Here is a 17,753-nt window from a genome sequence, read left to right as displayed (position 1 = left end):
TTCCTCTCCACCCGAGATAAATAATTACAAAACACGCTTCCAAACAGTATCATCCAAATTTCTGAAAGCACACTTAGTGAAAGTACAGTGCATTAAATAATTAAATAGGAATAAGTTGTTCTGTTCCTCAGTATTTCTTTCTGATTTTAAGTCTTTCTTCATCTAAATTTTAACCACCAATATTTTAATAAATAAAGGAAAAATAAAATTGCACTCAGTAATGTGCTAAGCTTATGTATGTGCATTAAAAAACAATAAAAAAATGGCCTAAAGGTTGTCGCAGATTTTGCATTTTATGATGTTTTAATAGTAAGACAAAAAGATTTATTTTGATATCGTGTTTCTGCATACTGAGTAAAGGCAAAAGTAGAGCTTTTCAAGAGTCAAGAGCAGAAGAAGTAGTATTATTTAGAATATTACCATATTTGTTCCAAAATAGCCTGAACCTGAAGAGGAAGGGGGGAGTTGGGAGTGGGGAACAGGACGGGATCAAAACATGAATAGAACACAATAATTTTTAAATGTTCTCAATTGCAGATTTCAAGACATTTTCAAATGCATGACCAAAAGGAAACAATTTTTCTTTTGAGAAAAGAGAACCAAAGAGCTTTTCAGCTTGGCTGAGGACAATCAGCTATTAATTCCGCATGAGAAAATGCCTCTGATTAATACAGAATCATAAAATCAAGTCCATATATATAAAAAGTTACATTATCTACTTAGATTTGCTATATCTTTCAATGGGATTACAAGTGTGGAGCTAATGGACTACATAGTTAGTAGTCTGAATATAAGCAATTTCTCCTGTGTAAATATGGCTGAAAATTCTATGTACCTAGAGACAATTACTATCACCTAGATCTCAGGATCTGCAAGGCTAGGAAGTCTGATTTAGCTTTGCCTTCCATCTCAAGGCTCCTTCATCAAACACATGGTAGGAAAGCTAAAGGATGTGTGCCTTTGAATTTTTCTTCCTTTGTGGCTCTCATTGACTGATTCCTTTGAAGGGAGTAGTAGACAGTCCTTTCAGAGCTTGGACTGCATGATGGCAAAGCACTCTAATGCTGTGGTCCTGCTCAGAAGACTTCATGGTGCCTCTCTCTGGTGTTACAACTAAGTCCACACTCACTGACCGAGGTGAAATGAGTTTCTGGTACCACTCGTAGATGAACATAAATGACACCACCTGACTCTGCACATGCATGCGCTGCCTGGCATTCATCATCTTGCTGAAACATTTGCCCTGAGGGACTGAGTGCCTCACTTCTGGCCAAGCTGCAAAACTTCACCACCTGCCAGATTGCCTCATGTAGCATGTCAGTTCAAATTTCCATTTCTTTCTTTGCCACAAGACATGGTAAATGTAACATAAGCACCTTGTCTTGATCTTGGATGTGGGTAGGTCTTATATTCTGACATCCAGCTTAAATATAATGTAATTACAATAAACAACAAGTGAGGGAGCCCTAGATCCTTGGGGATATATCTTGTATGATCATAAGAATAATTTTGACATTTTCATTCTGACTGATGCTTAATCATGTATAATTTTCTTCTAAGAATGTATTTTTTAACAAGTTGTTTCTGTATGCACTTTTGGCCCTGAAATTCAGTATTCACGATGAGCAAAATCAGCATTTTTACTTGTGGTTGGGGGACACACTTCCATAGTAGCTGCAGTGTCAGGAAGATGTGGCAGGATTTGGAAACTGAAAGCAGGCTCAGTTCTTAGAGCTTGGTGAGGGAAAATTTGCTTTTCTAAGCAGTTCAGAGGTATCTCAGATTTCTCTGCTCTGCACAGAAGGCATAGCCTGGGAATGCAAAGAAATGCTGCTGCTAGAGAGATAAATCCACTACATAAATCTTCTTTGTTTTCTTCCCACTTTAAGCTTCATGGCCTATCTGTTGCTCCCTGCCAGACATCAGTTACGTCCTTATTCACAAGTGCCCTGGTTTTCACTGCCATTAAGTACCCATAAACGTCAGAGAAGCTCGTAGAGTCTTGGGGAGGGATTTCTGAAAAATTCAGAGCGAGCAGTGTAATGGAGAGGTTTTGCCAGCAGATGTCAGAAGGCAGAACGGAGACAACGCAATGCCTTACCAAACTCTGGAGAAGGACATTTCAATCCTTTTATGCTTCCCCTTGCTTTTCCCCTCCTTCTCTCCTGGCATATGTATGCATAAGCACGCAGAAAGAAAATCAATAAGGGAACACTAGCCTGGGATTTTTGTTTTCATTATAGTCTAATACAGATAAAAAGCTGAAGATTCAATATGTTGTTAAGCGTCAGGTGACTTATGCAAGAAAAAGAGTTGTCTAAAATTTGAAGTTGCTAAACAAGCTGAATAATAACAAGTTCTTTAAGCTCTGGAACTAATGCAGTCTCGATTTTTATGGATTTTAACTCATGGTTGATTGAAGCTTTTCCTATGGTGGGGAACTCCGAATCTTCACTTTTTTTGTGTAACGGTGATCCAAAGGGACAGGTTTTCAGAGAGATGTTAAAAACATCTCTCTGTGGTTCTTCTCCTTTCTTCCCAGGCATCTTTTCTTATTGAAATAGAATAGATTTAAGACTACTACCTGTCTCTCAAATTTTGTTGAAATCAGATGAGGCTCCAAAATGCACAAGGCTTTCTTCTGTAGGAAATCTAGCAAAAGAAAATGCAAGGAGAGCTTAATCTATTACAGACTGAGATTAATGAGGCCATTTATTTCACAGTATAACTTTGCTAGAATTACTTAAACACCTGAAATTTCACTGGCAATTTAAACGTTCCCTTAAGTATTCTGATGATTCCTCATTTTTCTACCAGATTATGAATTTATGAATATACAGAAATGTGTCTGATTGACCATCAATCTTTCCTGATGAAACCCTGTTCCTATGACTGCATGTTAGCAGATTACTTTTTCTCCCTTTTTTCTCCCTTCTTTCCAGAACAGAGGTAGCACAAAACGCCATCTTTTACATCATTTCCACATCCCTCCAGCATAGCCAAATAAGTATCGATAACAGTGAGAAGAGTAGATTTGCCTTCTACCACTGTCCTGTGACTTCCAGCTGAAGTCGCTCTGAATTTCTACAATGATCTCAGCAAGAATAATATTAAATGCTCAGTACTTTTTTCTTGATGTGCTTCTTCCAGCTCTTTTTGATTGTATGTATTTTTACTGTGCCAAACTAATGAGCTTTGTTTTATTATTCTATCACATTTTAAGCTTTGATTAGTCTAGCTTTTAAAATGTACATAAAATTAGTTTGATTTTATTAGCTATTATTTAAATTATCACCCCTAAATTAATCCCTTTGTATTGTGGAGCTGTTTTTATTGCATTACAATGGTTACTTATCCTTCCTGACCTGAGATTATATTGCATCATAAAAATATAGCAACAGATTTTAAAAATTAAATAGAATTTTTATGAAGCATGAATTATAGTCGTATGGACTCATCTATGTTAATCTATAATAATGATCCCTTTTGAGCTATTTTTACAGAAGTGGTACAATTCTATGAAAACTTAGAATGTACCTAAACAGACTTTGACCTTACTGAAATATTAAATTTTATCACCTTCACATTTTAAATGTCCTGAACAGATAGATTCAGAGCCATTTCAGAGTCTGGTAACACAACTGTACAATTACTAATACAGTTCTGAGAATCACAGCCAGCAAAACTTCTAACTGATGCACCTACAAATTGCACATATGGATAAGCATAAGCCAATTTACTCCATATGTAAACAAGTTTGAGAATGATGATGCAAATTGTTCAAAACCAAAGTCCATACACATTATTAATTTTCTGGAGTTCAATTTGGGTATGTTGGTGGTGGGTTTTGTTGTGAGGTTTTTATAAATAATGTAATATAAATATAATACATCCCAAATACAAGCCTTCATGTCACCCCCCTCCACACTGGCACAGCATATGCTTACTCAGCTCACCCCCACTCTGACATCCCTGTTCCAGTGCAAGTTCTCTGTATAATGGTAAGCTTGTTCTTAATTTTTACTCTCCTCCTGTACTGCCAAAGGCAACCCAGACTTAACACTAACTGGCATTTTCCAAGAATATGAGCTAAGCTTAGGAAGCCGTTCTATTATGAAAGACACAGTTGTTTCATGTGAAGCACTGACAGTCCCAGAAAGTCTTGCTCTTGTCTCTCCCTAGCAATTCTTAAAGCTCTGCTTCAGATGGCACATTGTACGCTTTTCTGTCTCTGTAGCACCTAATATCACAAGGCACCACAAGGTGCCTCAAATAGACTGAACTCAGGAATAGGAGATTTTTGGTAATAACTGCAGATACGCAACACAAAATGCACAGCATGGGTGACTCCAGGTGAACCTTTTGGTAAAGTAAACTGTTGATGGTCAGGCTACAGACTGATGAACAATGAAGCTGTTTTCCATCATGGTGGATACAGAAATATTGCTGCCCCAAATTTCCCTGAAAATGTGATTTTTATAAAAATTCAAGTTTGGCACAGCAATAACTTTCAGAGTGTAAAACACTGTCCTTATTTGTCAAGCCCTGGTGTGTGTGGGGTGTGAACTTGTCACAGTTCTTCTTTCCAAACTCTGAAATTCTAATCCAGAAATCTGTTCGTCAAGTGGCTGGAAATCTTCTTGTTGTCCAGCTCAGTTTTCTCTCATTAAACACAGCCATTACATTCACAGCTCTCCATAACATTTATCTTTAACTTGCTTGCCCCTCCTCCTGGAATTTCATATTCCAGCTCTTAGAGAAGCCTTGAGCCTTTGGGATTCTACTTACATATTCAGTAAGATTTTCGTATTCCCTTTCCAGCCACAAACGATTTTGCCTTTATTTCAACATCATCATCTTTACTGATAATCCTGATAATTTTACTTAGCTTTGGCTACCATGGCTGCATAACAACCTTACTTCCATTCTTTTTTGCTGTGTATGTATCCAAATAAAACTTCTTAGCGCTGTTCATACCAGATACATGTTACTAGAGTCTATGTGCTGATTAGCTAATAATGCCTGATAGCTTATAAAACCTGACTGGCAGCCTAAGATACATTTCTAGTGTTAGTCACACTTGGGTGGAAGAAGGGGGCAAGGTATACAACTGCAAGCATACACATACACCAGCAAGATCTACAAGAATAAACTCTTTTCAGATAGTGGTAACCAGCACCCCAGCCCACAATTTCTACACCATTCTGTTTTTTTGAAATATATATACAAATAGAAAGACAGAGAGAACCCTGTTATGCAGTGTAGCAAATGAATGGCCTTGTTTTAAATTTTTGTTTTTGTGAAATGCCAAACAACAGGTTGCACTGTCGGTACACGGTAAGAGCAGCTGAAACAAACACAACAAATTATCCGCTGGTTTCTGCGAAGGTCTGGAAAAGCTAATGTGAGTCACTCAGTGTACTTGAACGCCCAACAATTATTATTATTTGCACAATAGCAGAGACTGAATCTCTGTGTAGGAGCCCCAGACACCGATTTGCGGCACCTCACTGCGCACGCGCCGCGATTGCAACAGGGCGGGCAATTTGGCGCGCGCGTCCCTTCCGGCGGCGGGGATGGGGGGCGGGGGTCATGCGAAAAGACCTCCCGTCCGCCAGGGGGCGCTGCCGCTGCCTGGGCGCAGCCGGGCCCCGCCCCGCGGGCTGTGGGCAGGGCGGGGCCGAGGGCGCCTCCCGGCGGCGTCACTCCCAGCATGCAGCGCGGCGCGCTTCTGCCCCTGCCGCCGCCGCTGCCGTTGCCCGGGGGAGAAGATGGCGGAGGGAGGCGCGGCGGATCTGGAGACACAGCGCACGGACGTCGCGGCGCTGCTCAAAACCGCCCTCCGCAAGGGCGACACCTGGTGAGGGAGGGGCGGGGGGGCTCTGACTGACCGGCGCGGGCGGCGCCCCCCACCCCCGGGGCGCTTGGCTGGCGGAGGGACCGACCTCCTTCCCCTCGGCCCTCCCTCCTCCCGGGGGCGGCTCTGCCGCTGTAGGGAGAGGGGAGGCAGAAGGCAGGGGGGCAGTGCTGTCCTCCCGCTTCCCGCCGCTCGGCCCCTGCAGCCCCTGTCGGGCGGGGAGCGGCCGCCTGGGCGCGGCGGGGCCTCGGCCCGGGCCGGGCTGCGGCGGCCGCGGGGAAGGCATCGAGGTCAGCGCCCGGTGGGGGAGGGGAGGCAGCGGGGCCGGAGCCCGCGGGGGCTTGTTTGGGTTGTGCGGAGAGGAGCTCCGCTGGCAGGCGTCTCTTCCCTTATCCGTGCTGAAATGGCCCCGGCGTCACCTTCAAGTTGTCAGAAATCGTATTTGTACTCTGTCTGGGGTGCCCTGAAGCTTGTCCATGGCTGTGACAATCCTTAAGTTTAAATTTTATTTTGACTGTGAACGTGTTAGCTACCTAAGAAAGAGCCCCCGAAGGTGCAAACGGACCTTTCTGATATCTTTTCTACAATAAATGTTTTAAAAATATGATTTCCTGGTTAGTCATAAAATATTTCTTAGTATGCCATTTAAATTGTTACGATTGAAAAGAATTAGGTTAAATAAACATCTCTTTCTAGCAGGTATTTGGTAATTGAGCTTCTGTAGTTGTAGTTCTCTGAGGCTAGGAAACAGGACTTGTTTTTAGGAGAGGAAAAAAAAAGGAACTGATACTTTTTCCACCACTCAACCTCTTCATCTCTTCCTGTGTGAAACTGTCACCCAAAGACAAAGGCTGAAGCATTAACTTACTGAAAATTAACTATGAATACACAGAAGTAGAACTTGCCCACCTCATTTCAGCTGTCATCACTCACTGTTCCAGTTCTATAAAAGACTATATTTAACAGTGTTGATACTGCAGCATGTGTCAGAAGCATATATTCTGATGCATTATTCAAATACTGCTGAGTATATGTTCAGTTTTGGCATTCAAACAGACTGCTCTTTAAACTGGAAAAATATAAGCAACTAGAAAAAGGAAATCAATTCACATGATAGTGTTGAAAATGACCAGTGGTAGTAAAAGTGTGCTTAGGCTTGTAATCTTTCAAGAATATTTTTTGTTATGGTTCTGTTGCATGTTTTGTTGTGGTTCTGTTATATGTTCTGTTCTATGGCTTCCACTACTAGAAAAATGTCTCAAGCAGTTAATATTATTCAAAGTGATAGTACCTGTGTGACAAGTTTACAGCATGACCAAAACAGTAAGTTTACTGTGCTGTTACTTTTTTTAGTACATTAGATATTTTAACACGAAAGGAACAGTTACACGGAAAAAGCTTCTAAATGTTCTGTGAAAATATATCCAGCTGTGGCTGACACTGGTAGTAATCAAATGTTTTAAGAATGAATAAGCTACGGCAAAGTCCTGTGAAGTTTGATTCAAAAATTGTTAAATCTCGCTACATAAATGTGTATACCTGTGCATTTGTAGGATTTATACTTAGACCTATATATCTACACAAAGTAAAGTGTATGTTTAGTCCAAATGCTTTTTTTCAGACGTATTTTGTCGATAGCTTTTTGATCTTTTGGCATATCAGTAAGGAAAGAAACAGTTAAAGTGCTGTAAGCCATGATTCAGAATTCCATTCATTCAGTAGTAAATATTGCTTAAAAAAAATCAGCAGTGCCATATCAGCTTGTTCTGTTTGAGCTTTAAAGCACTAAAATGCAGTCCTTTTAAAATTACTGGCTTATACTGAATGTCTTGTCCATGCTTTTCAGAATTCAGAGTGTAGAGAACAATAAGCTATATATGGAAAGTATAAAGCTTTGGGGGTTTCCTGTAAGAAAAAAGGAACTAAAGAACAGGGTAAAGAGAGGCAAGTCTTACAGTATCTATGAAGAGGCCATTGAATTTCTTTGTTAGTTCTTCATGTGCAGTGCAGAGAGAAAGAAATAAAATTGACTTGAAATGCAAGGTTTTTAGAGTTAGATATTGGAAAAAGAATTGCTAGAATGTGGAAACATTTGAACAGGCAGTTTAGTAAGCTGTAGAGTTTGTTCCATTAGATGTTTTCAAGGGTAGCTTGGGAATAGTATGGGTTAAACTGTATTGCTCCAGTGGACAGAGACAGTCAGTATCTTTTGACTGTTCTGTCTGCAGCCACAACATTTTGGGCTACTTTGTCCCAGTGGTCTTCTTTGCATTCTTTTATGGGCAGTTAATAAATTATTGAACTCTGAGAGATTGAGGATTCTTCTTTCTCTCTATTTATCTTGATTTTTTAAACATACATTAAATAAACATCAAATGTAAGCTTTTCCAAGCAAGAACTTCCTTTGTTTATCAGTTCTTTTAAATAATGTTGACTTCTTTTATTAAATTCAGTATGAAACGCACACTTGTATTCCACGGAACTTGAATTAATGTAAGTTTTTCTTCTTTCATTATTGTCCAAAGAATCTTCAGGTTCTGTGGTTGACAGACCTAGATTTCTGTGTAAGAAGAGAATAAATGCTGTATCTCATTGTATATATCCCAATTTTAGCATCTGATATGATTATTTCTCAGTGTTTTGAAATTCTACTGATGCTTGACAAGTAAGGAGAATTTATTGTTTGAGGAGGTTTTAACCTCTCATTTAGAATGACAAAAAAAATACTGGTTGTTAGAGCTGCAGGCAAATTTGAACTCAATCAGTGTCTTTCACTCTCAGAAATTGAAGAGCTGTTGATGTTCATCAATTTTTTAGCCACAGTATAATTTGCATGACTAACTGGTCTTGATGATGTCATTTAATGCCTTTGTAGCTACAGTGATATTCTTGAGAGCCTTGCCAAGTTTTTCTGGTTTTACAGTGTCATAGAAGTAAAGTTTTCAGTACTGAAAGTTATTGATCTTGGCACAGTTTTCTTATAGAGGTGAAGACTCTCAGTTCCTATGTGTCGCTTCTTGTGTGAATTTCTCGGTCATTTCTTCCCCCTATTGAGGTGTGTTTTCTTGATTTTACCTTTAAGACCACCTTCTGTTCTGATTTCCCTGTAGTTCCTGTTCTTCTGTGGCTCTCTTAGTCAGAGATGTTGTCTCAGTTACTTAAATGTGACATTACAAATGCTTTCATACTCTTGGCTACCTCTTATGCACTTTGTCCCTCAGTGGTCTAGGGTATGCAACCACATTTCTCACCTTTAAGTATCCCTGCCAAGAAATGGTTTACTTTGAGTGGGTGACAATGACTTAAAAATGGCGAACAGCCAGCAGGCAATTTCACCACTTTCTCCCTCTCTTTCTCCCAGAGTTTCCCCACTGTGCTTCTTTCATCTATTGCTTGCCGGAACAAGTTGTGAGCAGATGAGAATATAGAAGCTATTTGTATTTTTAAAAGTAGTAAAGTGGATAAGAATTAGGCTGTTACAGTGAACAAAAAGTATCACAAGGAGTTTATTTAGTGGCTAAGGGAACAAATGCAGTCCTTAGGTGTTTGAATAGACAATACAGAGTAGCAATACAAATATGTACTGTATTCAGCAATATATTAGTGAAACCATACTGTCCAGTTCTAGTGCCCACATGTCATAGAAGGTGTTTATTTGGAATGAGTTCATAATTCTCAAAATGTACTAGAGAAAGTGGAAGCCTTGTCTTTCAGAGATGAGCTTTGAGAGCCCTTATCTTTGTATAGAATTCTGAGTCCTGCGCTGAAATACTCAGTGCTGAAATACTGTTTTAGGATAAGGAGTTTTAGGCAAGCAGATAAAGATTTAAGACAGTATCTGTAAACTGAAGCTAGTCAGGTTTAGACCAGAAGGAAGATGTTGATTTTTAGCCCTATTAGCCACTGAATTTCGGTGCCAGTCATCACTTGAAAGAGTGATAAGATAGATTCTTAATGTGTTCTTGGTTTTTAAGACTTGCAAATTAGTAAAACTACAGAAGTATAGTATTTCAAGTTTTCAGATGTTTCTCTGATATACATCATTTACAAAGTTCTGCTGAGTCCAGGGTGAGTACTTTTGTTATCCATAGAGTACGTTTCTTGGACAGTGAAGATAATATTTTTATTTTTTTAACCTGTGGGAATTTCATTGTTTTTTCAAGTATTATACTTGGTCACTGAAGAGAATAAGTAAAAATGAAGTGGGGTAAAAATAATTCCCAGTGAATGATCAGTAGATATGACAAGTTCAACTTTAAAGGATTTTCCCTCCAGAAGAGCATTTCTCCACCAAAAATATATAAGCATTTTAATTCTACCTGCAATGAAAACTTATGCATCTTGATGAACAGACATCTGTAGCCTCACTTGAAAACCCTGCAGTGCCCATAATTGATTACAACCTTGATGCTGAAGTGCTTAGCTTGAATAGCATTTTACACTGTGGTCTTCTCAGTGTTTTCCACATTTGATCATCCGCCACTGTGCTTGTACATGAACGGAATCTAGATTGAATGTTAATGGCAGATTTTACTTGATTTCACTGAGGACATGATGAGATGTTACGGACCTGCACCTCGATAATACTTGGAATGATATCCTAAATTGTTTTGATAGCTTCATAAAATGAGAGACAAGGAACACTATGTCAGTGTTCCAAGGATGGAATTAAGAATTGGATGGTTTTTTCTTTCAAATGGGGTTTAAGTTGCTGATTTTTTACTTTAAGACCTTGTGGTTAAAGTTTTGTGTTAAATTTCTCTCACTGCGTAAGAAATGGTACTGCATTTCACCAACAGTTTGTGAAGATTTAAATTCTTCTGGCACAATACTTAAATGGAAATGAGTAGATGTCATTTTCTTGTGTTAATAGATTAGGTGGGGTGAGAGCATGTTAAAATCATGTTTGTGTCAGGCTTTTGCCTGAAAATTGGAAGTCAAGCATTGATTCAGGAGTTAGATTATTTTTTAATAAAAAGTCTTTACTTAAATGAAAAATTTCTAAGGGTATACAAAATACTTAAATGGTTGTTAATATAATGTTCACACTGAAATTTTAGCATAAAATTGCAGTCCACTAATTTTGGCTGAATCATACTTTTTGGTTAGCCTCTCGGTAATATGGGTGAAGAGTGTGCTGCTTGGGCTATTGCAGCACGTTATGGAAGTGGAGCATGGGGAGAGGTAGTGAGAATTTGATTAGTTGATTTGAAATCTTAGTGCATTTAGTTGAACTAAACTTATTTCTGGAAAGGAATGTGAAATATTTAGAATAAGATTTCTTAAAAATGCAAGGTAAGCTATATTTATTTTTCTCTTTGACCCCTGAATTTTTTTTTCTTGTGGATTTACCTACATTTTGAACAAAATGATGGTATGGTTTGTGTGTAGAATAATTGTCACCATTTTGAACTTCAAGAGCTTGTTAATTTTGAAAGAAAATTTAATTTCAAGGCATCTATTACTCATGAGTGCATTTAGTCAAGCATCTCGGTCAGCTTGATCAAAGTAGAAATACACGTACAAGCCCATTTTTATCTTCTTATTTTTATAGTTGCAGTTGTGCAAGAACAAAAATTGGATGCTGTGCCTTTAAACAGGAGTCCTGATTTGCTTTCAGCAACACAATTGTTCCACTTCGTCCTCTGTATTGCTTAATCTGTGCTCATGCACAGTGAGGAGGGTAAAAAAAAAATCCTTCATCTGTCTCTCTGGACAATTTGCACAGTTTTACTATTAAAAGTGAAATAGCTGGTGTTCAGAAGTTAGGATGTCCCAGCAGTACACAGTGCAGGAATGAGTGTCTCTCGGTGAAGTGTCTTTATTGCATATTACAGTTAACTGGTTTGATTTGGAATTCAGAGAGCTGATGTATCAGTCAATATAAATAAATCTAGGTTACACGTTGTTTAATTCTGTATATGGTGGCAATGGGAAATACTAAGATCTTAGTCATACTGTTCAGATTTTTTTCTATCAATCTGGATGTTGAGGTAAAGAATGAATGCTGTTATACGTCTGTGATGTTGATACTATGTTAATTAGGTTTATTAAGTCAAAATGTGCAGTAAACCACAGGTGAACCTTAATTACACAAAAAAGTTACAAACCATAGGAGAATTTTAGAAATCAGTTAGCAAGTTTCCTTCTAGCACTTTCTTTTGTTAAGTGAACAGTGTCCATAAACTTATTGCTGATTTTTACAATTTGTTGAATTTTTAAGAAACGAAGGTGTATTTACAAGTGTTGTAATAGCTTTGATTTTTTTTACCTGCAAGTTAATGTACAAAGGCTATAAGTAATCCCATTCTGAGCTGCCTTGAGCCTCTGCGCTTGATCACTTGATCATACATAAGGACAGTCTTATACTGGTAAATTTATTTGAGTGACCCTGTTTTACTGGGCTTGCCTGGCAGTGTTTTGGTAGTGGGGGTGCTATAGACGTGGCTTTGGTGAGAAGCTGCCAAAAGCTTTCCCTCTGTCTGATAGAGCCAGTGCCAGCCAGCTCCAGATGGACTGACCACTGGCCAAGGCCAAATAATGAAAGGGACCCATAAGAATCATTGAGTCCAACTTCCTGCTCCTTGCAGGACTACCTAAAGCTAAACCATATGGCTAAGAGTGTCGTCCAGATGCTCCTTGAACTGACAGGCTTGCTTTTGTGGCCACTTCCCTGGGAGCCTGTTGCAGTGACCAAGCACCCTCTCAGCCAAGAACCTTTTCCTGATGTCCAGTCTGAACTTTCCCTATTGCAACTTTATTCCACTTCCTCATGTTTTATTCCATTATCTGGCATTTCAGGGGACTCGAGAGTATAAATTGTTCCTTTTATATGATAATCTACTTCAGACAGGCAAGAAACATTTTACAAATGAGAGCAGATATATCTTATGAAACAATCTGAAGCTCCACTCAGAAGTAAACCCTGAGTACTGAAGTAGGCCAAACTTGAACTGAGAACATGTTCACAAGCATGCTCAAAAAAAATTTAGATTGGTTTAAGGACACATAATACAACGAAAAGAAAACACCCAAAGCTAATTAAACTGTACAGATATTTCCTGTATTATTACTACTGAAAGTTCCATACTCAAGTGTATGGGTTTGGGACTACATCAGTATTTTATATTATCAACTTGTTGGCTCTAAGTGACTTGTTTGTACTATTTTCATCAAGCCGGTTGAGGTTACTGGTTTATTTAAAATGTTTACAAATGTCAAGCATCTGCTGTTTTAGAGTTGATCAGTTCACCTTGCTATGAAGTTGTCTTAGTTTTTAGGGTTTGCCTCTCAAAACAGAATATCTAGACATTCAAGACTGTTCTTGTCTTCAATTTTTATTACAAATCCTCCTGGTGTGTTTTGCCCTTGAAGATGATTTGGTTATGCTGCTCACTAGCTTGACTGATGACATCTGAGAGGGCAAAATTTGTGTTTCCTGGTTAAGTGAAATCTTGATTCCATCAGAGCTAAGTAACAAACATTTCTTAATCATAGTTTTAAAAAATGGATAGGCCGTATTTTTTAACTTTGCTAAGGTGTCCTGGGGTACACCTTCTGAGTCAGGTTCACAGTTCAAAAATCTGCTGTAGCATTAGACTTGTTTGGAACTCTTTCCTGCATTAGGTAATAGTAACAAAAATAAAACCAAACATTGTACCAAATTTAATGTACGTATTTTATATTTTTGTTTTACTAATGCATGGTATGCTATTTTTGTATCTGGGACAACATATATTCAGTGCAGCGTATCTGGTCTCAAGTGCATGCCCCAAGTATTTAATAATTTTCCCTTAAAAAGTAATCAAATATTATTTAAGAAATGAAGGTTTAGCAAATGTAGCTGTGTTTACTTGAGCTGTGTATTTTCCTCTGAAATTACTGAATGTCCTTCATAGGTAATGTTTAGTTTTCAGGTGGTTGATTGTATCATGGATATTATGACATTGATGAAAAGATAAATTAAGACCTTCCTATGGTTTGCCTTCTTTTGTGCAGATGAGGAGTCTTGTTGATCTCGGTGAGAAGGCTATGTTGAATGTGTTTGTAGAATCAAAAGCTATAGTCTGTGAATTTCTGATTATTACTTTTTCCATTAACACTAAGAAGTCTGAATTTTAGCTACATAGGTGCTCTAGTAGATTGATCCCCCTAAGCTGAGCATGGTGTAATTGCTTCCTTGCACTGCTAAATCCAATTATCAAAAATCTGTATTGATCACTATATCACTGGTGTATGATAAGGTATGTAACACAAAGCATTTGAAAAGTAAAATAATTCTACAAGAGCAGTAATTTCTTAAGCATTAATTAACAGAATAGGCAGTTTCCCTGTATGATAATTTCTCTTCTATGTAAAATTACACCTTACCTTCTTTAAGATTCATAGTTCATTCAAATTTAGATCAAGGAAACAGAGGCCATGGGATGGAACAGGGGACAAGGCTGGCAGGTTTGATGGTCAAATGGGTGCCCAAGAGTGACTGCATTCATAACCACACACAGTTATGGCTCTTACGGAACGGAACTGGATGGCCACAGCAGATGGGGCGAATGTTTTTCTTCTGATTTTTTCCATGGTGTTCATCAGTAACACCTACAGAATGATTGCCTAATAAAGCTGTATGTGTTAGGAGACTAGTATTTGAATCATCAGGAAGTTTTGCAATCTCTTAAAAGTTCAGTAGCATATTATTGGTGGGCTACAAATACAAGTTCAGTAGTGAAATAATGAAGAAAATAGCAAAGAGTGCCTATGATCTTCAGTTTGACCTAGCATTTCATCCTAAGGTAGTAGCAAAAGGTTTGGGACAGACCAAGCAGAAGGAGATTAATACTTTTAGGAATGAGAAATAATGAAGATGATATCTTAAAAAAAAAATCTGAGCATCACTGAACAAATTTGATATCTTGATGTTAAAGAAATTCTGGACAAAAAGATATAAAATGTAGGCATCGCTGGACTTTGCAAGAGCCAGACTGGCAACAGTTTAATCTATATAGCAATACTGTGGACCTGAGTTTAGAGATAAAATCTCTTTATATGGAAGTGTGATGTTGATAATTATTTGTAGGAGGAATATCTAGTCCTGACTCAAAAGCAGGATTTGTTGATGTTGACTCAAAGGAAGAAGACACACTCTCTGGTTCTCGATTGGACATCAAGTTCCAAAGTTTTTAACTTGCATGTGAATGTTATAATAAAACTCCAGCAGGAAGCAGTATTTTACTAAAAGTTATCTTGCACTTTTTTAAAGAGCTGTCTAATTACCTTGTGTCTCCTGAATTTGTAAATCGAGAAGAGAAAATAAAGGTGATAATTGTTCATACTAAAAAAAGGAAACGTTTGTTCAACTTGCCATTTTTCACCATCTGATATGTTGTATTGGCAGTCTTGCAAAATGTACTTGTGCACTGTGATTAATGGAATCTTTGATTGCCCGCAGTTAAAGTCCACTTTGGTGGGAGGTGCTAGTAATGGTTAGCAGAACAGAGAGAAGAACATTTGCCATTTTGCAGGCTGATGAATACCAGTGCATATCATTAATTAATCAGTGATCTAGGAAGTAGTAGCATACCAATAATTAACATGTATGTCTTCTTCTATTTAAGGTATCTAGTGGATAGTCGCTGGTTCAAACAGTGGAAAAAATATGTTGGTTTTGACAGTTGGGACAAATACCAGATGGGAGATCAGAATGTGTACCCTGGTCCTATTGATAATTCTGGACTTCTCAAAGGTAATTGCTTCTGATTCTGTATTAAGCCCCTACTAACATAAAGTGCAAATTTTTCACCAGTTGTTCACCTTCTGAAGTCAATAGTGTAAATGAATCTTAGCAAACATGAAGGTAAAATTTTTGTTTCTTTATCTTCAGACTATGACATGGGAACTGGAATAGATTTTCCCAATAAATCACAATTTTATAGATAAAATTATTGGAACTTCTTTGCAATGGTAACAGAATATTTAATAATGTACAAATTCCTGGTTTATAATGAGATTTTGGGTTATCCTGGGAGCTGAAATTTAGTCAAGTTGACAAATAGCTCGGAATACTTTCCCACATATTTTAATCTTCATGTCAAATTTTGTATTTAATGTCCAGTATGGAAATACCATTAGAGCTGTTAATATTTAATCTGCAAAATCTAGTGGATACAAAATCTAGCAGATAATTGCTTTTCTTCTTTGCAGTTACAAATAATGTAAATAGTACTGCATATTTTGTTGGCAATAGTAATATAAATTTATGCAGCTTCATGGGATTTCTGATGAACCCTTGACTTTCTTAATTCAAAACTTCTGTAATTAATATCTCATTATTTTACAAGTTAAATGTTAAAGCTGATTGCCTCTTTCATAGAACTTGTCATACCATGTTGTACTAGTTGTCAATGTGAGTGAGCGTGCGTGTCTGACAGTGACTAGCATCAGTGCCTTTGTAGAAGGTGCTGTATTGTCATAGGCATCTATATGTTTTCTTCCATCCACAGACTTTAAGGTCTTTTTGCTCCAGGTGAGTGATGTGTTTTGTTTTTTGAAATGTGAGGATATAGATCTTGTATGTTCTTGTATGTTCTTGTAGTAAATCTTGCAGCGAGACTGAGAAGTTCAGGTGATACTTCTCAGTTGAAATCAGATGTAGTAACATCTTTTTATCCTCAGTGAGGCAGGATCAGTTTGTTCTCTCTTCTGTGTCTCCCCTTTAAAAAAAAAGGTGATTTCTAGTTGTGTCAAGCATTGTGTGTTAGTTGATCTGTATTATTTATAACTTAATCTACATACATGTTCAGATTATATTTAAAGTTACTGTGGTTATGAAGCCTACTTTAGGATTAGCTGTCCAAATCTGAAGTCATGCCAGCCATTTTCCTCAGAGTTCCTGAAAACCTATATTCTATTGTTTTGACACTGCCAATGCCCCTTTTAAAATAAAGAGCATTGGGGTTTATGAACTCCACTTTTTGCTCATTCGTGGTTCTAAACTATTGCTCTGCATTGGCAGTGATGCCATACATCCGGTTACTGTCTGACATCTACTGTTCTTATGTGAAGGTAGTTTTAAAATTAGGGGCATTAATGCTGAGTAAATACTAGCTGTCTCCTTCACCCACCGCAAAGCAGCAATCCTCTCTACTAGGTTTTCTATGTAGCATAAATTGAACCTGAAAATGCTTGGATTTAATCTTGTCTTAAGCACTAGTTGCTCCCACACTACTCTCTTTAAATGTTAAGTCTGAAAATGTGCATCTGATATAAAGAATAAAATAATCTAAATTGGGCATGCTTTCTCATATATTCTACCATGTAATGCAGAGATAAGGAAAACAATAATTAAATACAAGAAAGACTGATGCCAGGGAACTGAAACAGTGTGTTGTGCTTATATTACTTAAATGCTTCTCCCTTGTTTCCAGAACATTTGGGTGAAGTGAGAGCCATGAATAGTAACAGACAGAGATTTCAGTTAATTTCAATATGTGCAAAAAATGTTGAATGTAATGGAATGCACATGTGCCATCTTCAAGAGAGTTGTAATCAAAGCAGGCACAAGGAAGTACTCATTTAGAGTAGCTGATTTTTCATCATAGAAAATGTTGTATATGAGGGACTGAATTGTCAGAATCAGGGTACCTGTTTGATGGTTCTGAATAACATTATACTAGAATAAATGCTGATGTTTCTGGAAGGACAGAAGAGAATCCAAATTAACCTTCTCACTATATCAGATCAGTGCAGAAATACGGTCTGAATCTTGAGAAGAGATATCACAGAACATGCCGAGCTGGAAGGGACATTGAGTTCCCCTTCTGACCCTGCACAGGACCATCCCCAAGAGTCACATCATGTGCCCAAGTGTATCCTCCAAACACTTCCTGAACTCTTTCAGGCT

General features: G+C 38.0%; 1 protein-coding gene across 6 annotated transcripts in view; it reads left to right on the top strand.

The window, feature by feature from the left end:
• Positions 1-5,697: 5,697 nt before the first annotated feature.
• Positions 5,698-17,753, top strand: part of USP15 (ubiquitin specific peptidase 15) — a 61,620-nt gene continuing 49,564 nt past the window's right edge. For 3 of the 6 annotated variants that reach the window (XR_007905929.1, XM_051795767.1, XM_051795768.1), the window contains exons 1-2: positions 5,698-5,860; positions 15,469-15,596. Coding sequence is in view for 5 of the 6 variants with exons in the window: in XM_051795767.1 (XP_051651727.1) it covers positions 5,772-5,860; positions 15,469-15,596 (217 nt within the window). In the remaining variant the exon portion in view is untranslated. The remainder of the gene's footprint in view (positions 5,861-15,468; positions 15,597-17,753) is intronic. The other 3 variants (XM_051795765.1, XM_051795764.1, XM_051795762.1) reach the window with 1 other exon arrangement.

The sequence above is a fragment of the Manacus candei genome, unplaced genomic scaffold (genome assembly GCF_025592945.1).
Source record: "Manacus candei isolate 608988 ecotype Guabito, Panama unplaced genomic scaffold, ASM2559294v1 h1tg000043l, whole genome shotgun sequence".
In the NCBI taxonomy this organism is placed as follows: domain Eukaryota; kingdom Metazoa; phylum Chordata; class Aves; order Passeriformes; family Pipridae; genus Manacus; species Manacus candei.
The sequence above is the reverse complement of the archived record's forward strand: the minus strand, read 5'-3'. Positions and strand labels throughout refer to the sequence as shown.